The sequence below is a fragment of the Lagopus muta genome, chromosome 36 (genome assembly GCF_023343835.1).
Source record: "Lagopus muta isolate bLagMut1 chromosome 36, bLagMut1 primary, whole genome shotgun sequence".
Lineage (NCBI taxonomy): Eukaryota > Metazoa > Chordata > Aves > Galliformes > Phasianidae > Lagopus > Lagopus muta.
The window spans coordinates 190,879-203,093 of record NC_064468.1 but is presented as its reverse complement, the minus strand read 5'-3'; the positions used below and the strand labels follow the sequence as shown (position 1 = coordinate 203,093).

At 58.7% G+C, this 12,215-nt stretch overlaps 2 protein-coding genes across 3 annotated transcripts in view; one reads left to right on the top strand and one right to left on the bottom strand.

The window, feature by feature from the left end:
- LOC125686352 (uncharacterized) overlaps nucleotides 1–12,215 on the bottom strand; it is a 194,286-nt gene that overhangs the window by 89,265 nt on the left and 92,806 nt on the right. The gene's annotated exons all lie outside the window — the stretch shown is intronic.
- Nucleotides 5,091–7,849, top strand: LOC125686356 (zinc finger CCCH domain-containing protein 11A-like). The gene is made up of 7 exons (XM_048930258.1): nucleotides 5,091–5,265; nucleotides 5,540–5,663; nucleotides 6,142–6,204; nucleotides 6,454–6,537; nucleotides 6,820–7,158; nucleotides 7,490–7,566; nucleotides 7,690–7,849. Exons 1-7 carry the CDS (start codon nucleotides 5,212–5,214, stop codon nucleotides 7,744–7,746), a joined length of 798 nt encoding a protein of 265 aa, XP_048786215.1. The 5' UTR covers nucleotides 5,091–5,211; the 3' UTR covers nucleotides 7,747–7,849.

Below are 12,215 nucleotides of genomic sequence, written 5' to 3'. Positions count from 1 at the left end.
ACTCATTAGGATTTGTAGGGTGCCATGGGGACCCATTAGGATCCATATGGTGCCATGGGGACCCCTAGGGTGCCTTAGGGAGCCTTTAGGATTTGTAGGGTGCCAGGGGGGCCCATAGTATGCCACAAGAATTCATAGGGATTCATAGGGTGCCTTAGGGACACTTTAGGAGCCATAGGGTGCTATGGGGACTTATATAGTGCCTTAGGGACCCATTAGAATCCATAGGGTGCTATGGGGACCCATAGGGTGCCTTAGGGACCAGTTAGGATGCATAGGATTCCATGGGGACACACAGAGTGCCTTAGGGACCCATTAGGATCCATCGGGTGCCATGGGGACCCAAAGGGTGCCTTAGGGACACATTAGGATTTGTAGGGTGCTATGGGGACCCATTAGGATCCATAGGGTGCCATGGGGACCCCTAGGGTGCCTTAGGGAGCCATTAGGATCCGTAGGGTGCCATGGGGACCCATTAGGATCCATATGGTGCCATGGAGACCCGTAGGGTGCCTTATGGACCCACTAGGATTTGTAGGGTGCCAGGGGGACCCATAGGGTGCCTTACGGACCCATGAGGATCCATAGGGTGCCATGGGGACCCCTAGGGTGCCTTAGGGAGCCATTAGGATTTGTAGGGTGCCAGGGGGGCCCATAGGATGCCACAAGAACACACAGGGTGCCTTAGGGACACGTTAGGAGCCACAGGGTGCCATGGGGATCCATTAGAGTCCATATGGTGCCATGGGGACCCGTAGGGTGCCTTATGGACCCATTAGGAATTGTCGGGTGCCATGGGGACCCATAGGGTGCCTTAGGGACCCATTAGGATCTATAGGGTGCCAGGAAGACACACAGGGTGCCTTAGGGACACGTTAGGAGCCATACGGTGCCATGGAAACATATAGGGTGCCTTAGAGAGCCATTAGAATCCATAGGGTGCTATGGGGACCCATAGGGTGCCTGAGTGACTCGTTAGGATGCATAGGATTCCACGGGGACACACAGAGTGCCTTAGGGACCCATTTGGATCCATAAGGTGCCATGGGGACCCATAGGGTGCCTTAGGGACCCATTAGGATCAATAGGGTGCCATGGGGACACACAGGGTGCCTTAGTGACTCATTAGAATTTGTAGGGTGCTATGGGGACCCGTTAGGATCCATATGGTGCCATGGGGACCCCTAGGGTGCCTTAGGGACCCACTAGAATTTTAGGATGCCTTGGGGATTCATAGGGTGCCTTAGGGACACTTTAGGAGCCATGGGATGCCATGGAAACATATAGGGTGCCTTAGGGACCCATTAGAATCCATAGGGTGCTATGGGGACCCATAGGGTGTATTAGGGACTCGTTAGGATGCATAGGATTCCATGGGGACACACAGAGTGCCTTAGGGAGCCATTAGGATCCATCGGGTGCCATGGGGACCCATAGGGTGCCTTAGGGACCAGTTAGGATCCATCGGGTGCCATGGGGACCCACAGGGTGCCTTAGGGACTCATTAGGATTTGTAGGGTGCCATGGGGACCCATTAGGATCCATAAGGTGCCATGGAGACCCGTAGGGTGCCTTAGGGACCCACTAGGATTTGTAGGGTGCCAGGGGGACCCATAGGGTGCCTTACGGACACATTAGGATCCATAGGGTGCCAGGGGGTCCCATAGGTTGCCACGAGAACACACAGGGTGCCTTAGGGACACGTTAGGAACCATAGGGTGCCATGTAAACATATAGGGTGCCTTAGGGACCCATTAGAATCCATAGGGTGCTATGGGGACATATAGGGTGCCTTAGGGACTTGTTAGGATGCATAGGGTTCCACGGGGACACACAGAGTGCCTTAGGGAGCCATTAGGATCCATAGGGTGCCATGAGGACACACAGGGTGCCTTAGGGACACGTTAGGAGCCATACGGTGCCATGGAAACATATACGGTGCCTTAGAGAGCCATTAGAATCCATAGGGTGCTATGGGGACCCATAGGGTGCCTGAGGGACTCGTTAGGATGCATAGGATTCCACGGGGACACACAGAGTGCCTTAGGGACCCATTTGGATCCATAAGGTGCCATGGGGACCCATAGGGTGCCTTAGGGACCCGTTAGGATCAATAGGGTGCCACGGGGACACACAGGGTGCCTTAGTGACTCATTAGGATTTGTAGGGTGCTATGGGGACCCGTTGGAATCCATATGGTGCCATGGGGACCCCTAGGGTGCCTTAGGGAGCCATTAGGATGCATAGGGTGCCATGGGGACCAATTAGGATCCATATGGTTCCATGGGGACCCGTAGGGTGCCTTATGGACCCATTAGAATGTGTAGGGTGTCAGGGGGACCATAGCGTGCCACAAGAACACACAGGGTGCCTTAGGGACACGTTAGGAGCCATAGGGTGCCATGTAAACATATAGGGTGCCTTAGCGACCCATTAGAATCCATAGGGTGCTATGGGGACCCATAGGGTGCCTTAGGGACTTGTTTGGATGCATAGGGTTCCATGGGGACACACAGAGTGCCTTAGGGAGCCATTAGGAACCATAGGGTGCCATGGGGACCCCTAGGGTGCCTTAAGGACCCGTTAGGATCCATAGGGTTCAAGGGGGACCCATAGGGTGCCTTAGGGACACTTTAGGAGCCATAGGGTGCCAGGGGGATTCATAGGGTGCCTCAGGGAGCCATTAGGATACGTAGGGTGCCATGGGGACCCATTAGGATCCATATGGTGCCATGGGGACCCCTAGCGTGCCTTATGGACCCATTAGTAATTGTAGGGTGCCAGGGGGACCCATAGGGTGCCTCAGGGAGCCATTAGGATCCATAGGGTGCCATGAGAACACATAGGGTGCCTTAGGGACACGTTAGGAGCCATACGGTGCCATGGAAACATATATGGTGCCTTAGGGACCCATTAGAATCCATAGGGTGCTATGGGGACCCATAGGGTGCCTTAGGGACCCATTAGGATGCATAGGATTCCACGGGGACACACAGAGTGCCTTAGGGAGCCATTAGGATCTATAGGGTTCAAGGAGGACCCATAGGGTGCCTTAGGGACCCATTAGGATACATAGGGTGCCACGGGGACACCCAGGGTGACTTAGGGACTCATTAGGAATTGTAGGGTGCTATGGGCACCCATTGGGATCCATATGGTGCCATGGGGACCCCTAGAGTGCCTTATGGACCCATTAGGATTTGTAGGGTGCCAGGGAGACCCATAGGGTGCCTTAGGGACCCATTAGGATCAATAGGGTGCCACGGGGACCCACAGGGTGCCTTAGGGACTCATTAGGATTTGTAGGGTGCCTTAGGGAGCTATTAGGATCCATAGGGTGCCAGGGGGACCCCTAGGGTTCCTTAGGGACACATTAGGATACATAGGGTGCCAGGGGGACCCATAGGGTGCCACGAGGACTCACAGGGAGCCTTAGGGACACGTTAGGAGCCATTGCGTTCCATGGAAACATATAGGGTGCCTTAGGGACCCATTAGAATCTATAGGGTGCTATGAGGACATATAGGGTGCCTTAGGAACCGGTTAGGATGCATAGGGTTCCACGGGGACACACAGAGTGACTTAGGGAGCCATTAGGATCCATCGGGTGCCATGGGGACCCATAGGGTGCCTTAGGGACCCGTTAGGATCCATAGGGTGCCACGGGGACACACAGGGTGCCTTAGGGAGCCATTAGGATCCATAGGATGCCATGGGGATCAGTTAGGATCCATGGGTGCTTTAGGGACCCGTTAGGATGCATAGGGTTCACCGGGGAAATGCAGAGTGACATGGGGACCCATTAGGATTCATAGTGTGCCATGGGGACTCATTAGGATCTATCGGGTGCCATGGGGACCCACAGCGTGCCTTAGGGACCCACTAGAATTTTAGGGTGGCATTGGGACCCATAGGGTGCCACGAGGACGCACAGGGTGGCTTAGGGACACTTTAGGAGCCATACGGTGCCATGGAAACATATAGGGTGCCTTAGGGCAACATTAGAATCCATAGGGTGCTATGGGGGCCCATAGGGTGCCTTAGGGACCCGTTAGGATCCATAGGTTTCCACGGGGATACGCAAAGTTCCTTAGGGAGCCATTAGGATCCATAGTGTGCCATGGGGACGATAGGGTGCTTTAGGGATCTGTTAGGATCCATAGAGTGACATGGGGACCCATTAGGATTCATAGGGTGCCTTAGGAACCCATTAGGATATATAGAGTGCCATGGGGATCCCTAGGGTGCCTGAGAGACCCAATAGAATTTTGGGGTGGCATTGGGACCTATAGGGTGCCACGAGGACACACAGGGTGCCTTAGGGACACGTTAGGAGCCATAGGGTTCCATGAAAACATATAGGGTGCCTTAGGGACCCATTAGAATCCATAGGGTGCTATGGGGACACATAGGGTGCCTTAGGGACTTGTTAGGATGCATAGGGTTCCACGGGGAAATACAGAGTGCCTTAGGGAGCCATTAGGATCCATAGGGAGCCATGGGGACCCATAGGTTGCCTTAGGGACCCATTAGGATTTGTAGTGTGCCTTAGGGAACCATAGGGTGCCTTAGGGAGCCATTAGGATCCATATGTTGCCTGGGTTACCAGGTGAGCTGGGTTGGTGCCGGCTGGGTGCCGGGAGGTGTCTCAGCAGAAAAGCTGGGCTGGGGAGCAGTTGCCAGCTCCGGCGGTGCCCCTCAGCACGGCTGTTTGCAGGGGAAATGGTTCTTGTTCAGCTTCCATCCCACGTTTCAGTGAGGATGATGAGACGTCCTTCCTCCCCTGGAAATTCACGGCTGAGCCCCGCCTTCACGTTGCACATTGAAAAGCAGGGAGAGCACAAGCTTCTCAGAGCACAGCTCGTGCCCCCTGCCCCACGGGTGGCTGGGTGCAGAGCTGTTGAGGAGATGGAGAAGGGCGCTTGCTGGCACAAGCCGTGGCAGTCAGACCCAAACTGGACGTGGTGGCAGGCAGCTCTGGCAGCCAGCTGACGTCCAGACGCTGCCCTCCTCGAGAGACGCAGAAGAAAGCTGGGAAGATGCTTCTTCCTCCTGATGTTTCACTGGTGGATCCTTTCTGCAGGGTTCCTGTCCAAAAGGAGATTTTGAGAGACCGAGGCAATCAAAGACAGAGGGAAGCAGCTCGATCCAAGAGCAGAGAAGTTCCTGCGCGCAGCCCTCGGAACTTCAGCTTCCCCAGAGACAGCGGCCATGTCTCAGGCAGGGGACGACCGCAGTTCCGCTTCCTGCTCTGGGAGAGGAAAGGTAGGGCTGGGTTTCCTTGGCTTGGCTCTTCTTCCTTTTTCTCATGTTGAAGGGAACGGCTGGAGCAGGGGGAGCCCTGCAGGTGCTTTGGGACCTCAGGAACCAGTTGGATGCTGCGCGCGCTGCTGATGGCGTGGGCACGGCTCAGGCCGTATTTTCCCTTAGTGATGAAGAAGGTGTCAGCACTCTGCCGTCCCAGCTCTGGCCCGACCTGGAAGCTGTCTGCAAACCTTGGCTGCCCGTTCCCTCCAACGTTTCTTCTTTCTCTCCTCAGAAGCAGCGCGGCGCGGTTCCCCGCGTTGGGGAGCAGCAGCCAGCAGGCTGCCAGAGATCCCACGGCGCCTGGCAGCGCACAGAGGGACGCGATGGGGACGGGCCGTCCTCAGTGCCGCGCAAAAGTGAGTTTCTGCAGTCCTCTGTCGTGAAGGATGGAGGGATGAATGTGGAGTGTTACTTCTGAGCGGGTGCAGTGCTGTAGGGATGTCCAGTAACCACGGTGGAAGCATGAGAAAGGCCGACAGCGACAGCCGATGGCAGCAGCGAGACAGAAGTCTGTGTGCAAGTGGTGCTGCTGAGAGCTGAGCGCATTCCCTCTAGGGACAAGAGATCCGTGTCTCGACGTTTGCAGCCGGTAGCGTTTTGTTTGCTGGTGCAGCTTTGCTCTGCATTCTGCAGAGCTGTCAGGCAGTCCGGGGTTCCTCTGCTGCCATCTGACAGGAAGGAGAGCAGTAGTGCTTAGTGTAAGCGCAGTGCAGTTTGAACATCAGTTTCTGCTCTGGCTGTAGAACAGCGTCTTTTGGATTTGGGGGGGGTGTGGGCTGACAGGACAGCGCTGCTCCTGGTGTCTGTGCAGTCACACTGGATCTGTTGTTGCAGGGACGGAGCCTGCGTGTCCGTGGGATGGTGCTGGGCACGGGGGGAAGCGGAAAGCCTCCGCAGGTAAGGAGCTGCTGTGAGCTGTGCTGCGGGTGCTGCCTCTAAGGAGGGCTGCGTGCAGGGCTGTGTGTGATGGAGGAGAGAGGAAAGGGCGCTGCAGATCTGTGCTGACTGCACAAGTGGCACAACGCTGTAGCAGTGGAAAGGAAATTGAAGAAACTGCGCTTGAAGAGCAGCAGTTTGTGTCTGACTGTGCCCAAGTCTTCCTCCAAGGAGCTGCTCTTCATGTCTTTCCTGCTTTCTTTCTGTCAGAAGCTGAGGCCAGCCTCCCTCTGAAGCGCAGCCATGCGGAAAGGCAGGGCAGGAGCACAGAATGGGACGTGGCAGCCAAGAGAGGTACAGACACCCAGCAGGCATCGGGGCTTGGTGCACTGCCTTTCTAATCAGGCTTTGTGCCTGTTCTTTCCTGGGACTGTTGTCACTGTGTGCTGGCTGTGGTCATAAGCACAGTGAGCATTCCTGCACTGATTAGAAATGGGAGCCCACAGTTCACCTGAGATCCCAAGCTCCGTGACTGTGAACACTCCAGATGAGATGTCCCAGCATCGCGGCCCATTCTGCAGACTGAAAGCAGCAGTGCGCCCTGGTTCAATCTCGTTGCTTCTTGTCTTTTCACAGAGATCGGTGCTGAGCCAAACGGCCATCTCCACGTGAAGGTGGTGCAGCAGGGGCGTTCCGAGAGAGCTTGTCTCCCTGAGAGAGCTCCAGCTCCTCTCCAGGCTGGAGGGCTTCCTGGCAGAGCAGGTCCCAGCACAGGGGGAAGAGCTTCCCCTGCCGCGTGCCCCCGCTCCGTCGGCAAGGCCCAGGCTGGATGCAAACGCAAGGCCTTGGAGGAAGGGACACCAGCAGCAGCGCAGCTGCCTGCCCACAAGAGAGCGAGGGCTGAGAGCGGAGGCAGCGTGCCGGCTCCAGCAGCGCAGCCTGGGCCTGCCGCAGCGCGGAGCTCCGGGCGCAGAGGTGAGCAGGGCTGTGTACCGCTGTGCTGAGCTGCTGCCCTTTGCCAGCACGCTGAGTTTGCTCAGGGTCTGCTTTGCCTTTTCCTTTTGTGTCGAGGGGAAATGGGTTGAAGGCTGCCAAGTCTGAAGGCAGCCAGGTGCCAGAATGTGCAACCCCGTCTCTTTAACTGCATGGTGGTCTTCTGCACGTCCCACTGGAAAGGTCATTCACTGGGGGGTTCCTCGTCCAATTTCCTTTGTCTTTTTTCTGCCGTCTGCTTTTACGGTACCCACGTTTCTGCAGTTTTGCTGTTGACAAAAGAAATTCCTCTTTTTTTTTTCTTGCCTGATAGCAAGAAGACAACGCCAGAAACAAAGGAGAGCAGAACTGAAGAAGGCTTCTCTGAGAGCCGCAGCTGCACGTGCAGAGGTGAGTCCTCGGTGAGCACAGACGCGGCTCTTGTTGTTGTCAGGGCCTCCGTCTGTCAGACATGGAAGAGATTTCCCAAGGGAAGCGCTGTCCTGTTTCTACACTCGCTCTGTTTCTTTCCAGTCCTCCGCCATGAACAGCCTGGTGGAGATGATGCAGAAGCTGCAGCTGCACGACTGAGAGGAGGAGCATCAGCAGGCAGCGCTGCAGTGCGCGGCGTTGCAGGGCAGCGCTCCGAGTGCCGCCCAACTCGGCACTCCAACTTTGGTTGTAGTCAATAAAAACATGGCATGCTAACTCAGAGAACGATGCCGTAGAGATTGCTGAGTTTCCCAGGGCAGCGCTGAGTACTTTTTGCTTTATGCTGAGTGTACAATGAGCCAAGTTCCCCAAAAGGACAGCGTTTCCTCTGGGCTGTTGGTCCAGAGCAGCATCTCTGCACTTAGGACCGCCACGCTGCCATCCCGGCACTGCTCTGCCCACAGACAGCGCTCCAGGTCGTGGCGCTCAGAAGGCGCCCCTCTGTCGTGCAGCCCTCCCCAGCGCCTGCCTGCCTGTCCCTGTGTGGGCTGCGATGGAGCTTTTCCTTTGCAGCGCCTGGTGTGACGCCGTGTCCTGGTTCCGTCGGTGCCATCCTGCAGGCTGCTGTGCACAGCGCAGTGCTGCGGAGCTGTGCTTCCCGGCCCTGTGCTCTCCGGCACTCTGGTGTGAGTTCTGCCTCTCCCAGGCATCTCCTGTTCCCAGGAACCTCCGCTGCTCCCTTGCACGCAGCTCTGTGTGCACAGCCCTGTGCAGAACCGCACACCCACGTGCAAGGACTTCCCTGCACACACCGCTGTGCATCCACACGCACAAGCACATCCTCGCACGGCCCTGTGTGCACACTCCATCCGTGTGCACACAACCGTGTGCAAAACCACACAGCCTTGTGCAAAGACCTCGATGCACAGCCCCGTGTTCGCGCACACACACACCCGTGTGCAAACCCACCCCTTTGCACAGCAACACGCATGAAGACACGAGCGCAGCTGCAGCCCTGCACACAGCCGTGCACACACACACACATGTGCAAAAGTGACATTCACGTGCAAACACCCTGCACACACCCTCGTGCAATGCACACTGATATGCAGCATCACCTCTAAGATGATAGGAGGGCTGGAGCACCTCTGCTACGAGGAAAGGCTGAGGGAGCTGGGCTTGTTTAGCTTGGAGCAGACAAGGCTCCAGGGAGACCTCATGGTGGCCTTGCAGTGCTTGAAGGAAGTGTATAAACAGGAGGGGGAACGGCTGCCTGTGAGGGAGGAGAGACCCCATAGGAACACAGAGAGACCCAATAGGGACACACGGACAACCCATAGGGACCCCATAGAGTTCCCATAGGGACACCTAGGGACAAATAGGGACCCCAAAGGTACACATAGGGACACATGGAGCCCCATAGAGACCCAATAGGGACCCAAAGGGACACACAGTGACACATAGGGATCCCAGAGGGACAAAGGGACAAACCTTAGGGGTCCCATAGAGTCCCCATAGGGACCCCATAGGGACCCCAAGGGACACACAGGGACACAGACAGACCCCATAGCATAGGGACCCCATAGGAAAATACAGGGACCCACAGGAGGACCCCATAGGGAAACATGGGGACCCCATAGGGACACAGAGAGACCCCATAGGGACCCCATAGGGACACATCGAGCCCCATAGAGACACATAAAGAACCCATAGAGACCCCATAGGGACCCCAGAGAGACCCCATAGGGTTCCTGTAGGGACACAGAGAGACCCCATAGTGACAAACAGACAACCCACAGGGACCCCATAGAGATCCGATAGGGACCCACAGGGACCCATAGGGACACAGGGAGCCCCATAGAGACGCATAAAGACCCCCTAGATCCCCCATCGGGACCCCAGAGGAGAAGCAGAGCTGCAGAGCAGGAGCAGAGCTGCGTTCCCAGGGCACTCTGTGCTCACGGAGGCAGCAGAGCTCCTGCAGGTCACCCCGTGCTCTTCTTCGCCCGCTCTTCTTCGTCGGCTCTTCTTCGTCTCCCTGCTGCTCAGCTGCGCTGTGCCTCATGGTGAGGCCTGTCCTGTCGGACGTTCTCCCGTTCCATTGGACTCGCGGCTGCCAATTCTCATGACGCTGCATGGCGGCGTGTTACCTGGCGTTCTGAGCAATCCCTTGGCTTCTCCTCAGGCCGTTGCCGCTGCTTTTCATTCTGTTGGGGTCCCCTTTTTCCGGAGGCGCGGATTCTGCGACGTCCCTCCGCCCCGCAGGTCGCAGAACCGGGCCGAAGCAGCCCTCAAAGCGCTGACCTGGGGAACCCTTAGGAGGCCCGAAGCCTCCTGGCAGCCAGCTGGGCCAGGCCGGAAGCCGGCGGGCCACTCAGGGCAGCGCAGCCAGGCGAAAGGCGGTGGCCAGCCGGCCCGTGTAGCTCTGCTCTTCTGGAGCCCTCCGGGCCGGCCGGGGGACCGTGGCAGGCAAGAGCCGGCTGGCCTGGGTAGCCCGGACAGGCCAGCAGCCACCCGGCCAGGCTAGGAGCCGGCTGCCCGCTCAGGAAGGCAGTGCGAGGCCCAGGCCGCCCTGCCGGAGCAGATCCCGCCTGGCTGCCGTGCCCGAAGCGGCAGCCTGGTTGTCTGCCTATGGGGTCTCTATGGGTGTCTTTCCCTATGGGGGCTCTCTGTGTCCCTGTGTGTCCCTGTGGGGTCTCCATATGCTTTCTCTGTGTCCCTACTGGGTCCCTATGTGTCCCTTTGATGTCTCTATGTATCCCTATGGGGTCCCTATGGGGTCCCTGTCTGTCCCTATGCTGTCCCTGTGGGGTCTCTCTGTGTCCCTGTTGGGTCTCTATGTCTCCCTCTTTGTCCCTAGGGGGTCTCTGTGGGGTCCCATGTCTGCCCACAGGCTCTGATGGACGCTCTGATGCCCTCCCGCAATGCTTTCTCCCTCCACCGGCGCAAACAGACGCAGTGACGCCATCGCAGGCAGTGTGGGGATGTTGAAAGGATGTTTATTGATGGTTCTGCCCCTCGACATTTCGCTCCAGGTCTCCTCGGTTGGTCTGCAGAAGGGAAGGCTGCGGGGGTGACGGCGTCGCAGCCTTCCATCCCGAAAGGGAGCCTGCGGACGGGAGGGGAGTCGGCTCTGATGGCGTGGCTGATGGTCAGCCAAGGGAAGTGGTGCCGAGTGGAAGATGGGATGTCGGGTCGGATCGCTGTGCGCAGCGCTGCGGGAACCGAACGCCCAGAGAGGCTGCGGGTGCCCCGTCCCTGGAGGCCGGGTCGGACGGAGCCCTGGGCAGCCCGCTTGCGTCGGAGATGCGCTGCGGCTGGGATTCACGCCTCTGTTCTGCGGCCTCTGCACTGGGCGCACCATGCCTGCATCAGCATGGCCAGCGTGGGGCACCTCCTGTGGGGGGGGGCCTCGCTCTGCGCAGCCTGACTCTCGGGAGCCTCCGTTTCTTCCCGTATGGGCGGCAGCGATCCAGAGCGGCGGACGGGAGGCTCCTCGGGCAGCCTGGGCTCCGCACGAGGCGCTGATGCTGCCGCCCGCTCCAGCGCTTCCTGCGCCGCCCTCTTCTTCATCACCCTCTGCCTGAGGAGCCACACCGAGTCACACGTCAGCGGGAGCCTGGATGCTCTGCCGTGCGGCTCTGTGAACGCAGCCCTGGAGGCAGATCTTCGGGAACCTCCTTGGAACGCTGCTGTCCTCAAGGTGATCTGAGAGGGCGAGTGCTTGGCCACCGGCAGGATTCGCGCCGCACCCGCACGATGGGCTTTTCCTGCTTCCAGTTCCTCGGGGAATCTCACGTGTTTGCCTCCCGGTGCTCGGCGCAGCTCTTCCTGGCTCCACGTTTCTGCCTCCCCCTGCGGCTGGCAGCTCACCGGCTGCTCCTGGGCTTCGGGCAGCGGCCGGATCGGTGGCAGCAGACTGGAAGGACAGAGCGGGAGGGGGCCGCGTGAGTGGTCGATGGCTTTGGGCCGCACGCCGCCAGCCTGAGCCGGGAGCCTGGGCCGCAACATAGCCCTGCCCACAGGCTGCTCGCCGGCTGCCCTGTGGCTCCCGAGACGCGCAGAGGGGCGGCCCTGTGAGCCGGGGGGTCCCGGTCCTCATCCCCACCAACAGGGACCCTTTGGGGCTGGGGAATGGGCTCTCGTCGGGTCGCCCCTGTGCGCACGGCAGCCCGGAGCCTCCAGCCTCACCTGGCCCTGGAGCTCTTCTTCAGCAGCAAGCTCCTGATCCGCTGGAGCCGTTCTCCATCCATGCTGTCCGAGCTCAGCCGCTTGATGAAGGTCGGCCGGGCAGCAAATCTCACTGCAATGGGGAAGGGGAGGCGTCGGCTTTGGGAAAGAGGAGCCGGGGGGCGACGACGAGGTGGCGGGGTGACTTTTGGGGGCCGGATCCTTCCGTCGGGGGAGGGCAGGGCCTGAGATCCGCCCGGGCCAAGCCGGGGCAGGGGGCACGGCACAGCCAGCGCCTTCGTTTGGGAGAGGCCGGCAGTCACTGATGGGAAGGGGCCGGGGGCCGATGGCTTCGGGGCCGTGCTGAGCTGGCGGGAAGCTGTGCCGCCATCAGAGCCCTGGGCTGATGGTCAGCGGGGCGTTTCCCAGCTCCGCTTGGCTGCCCGTGCCGCGGGAAG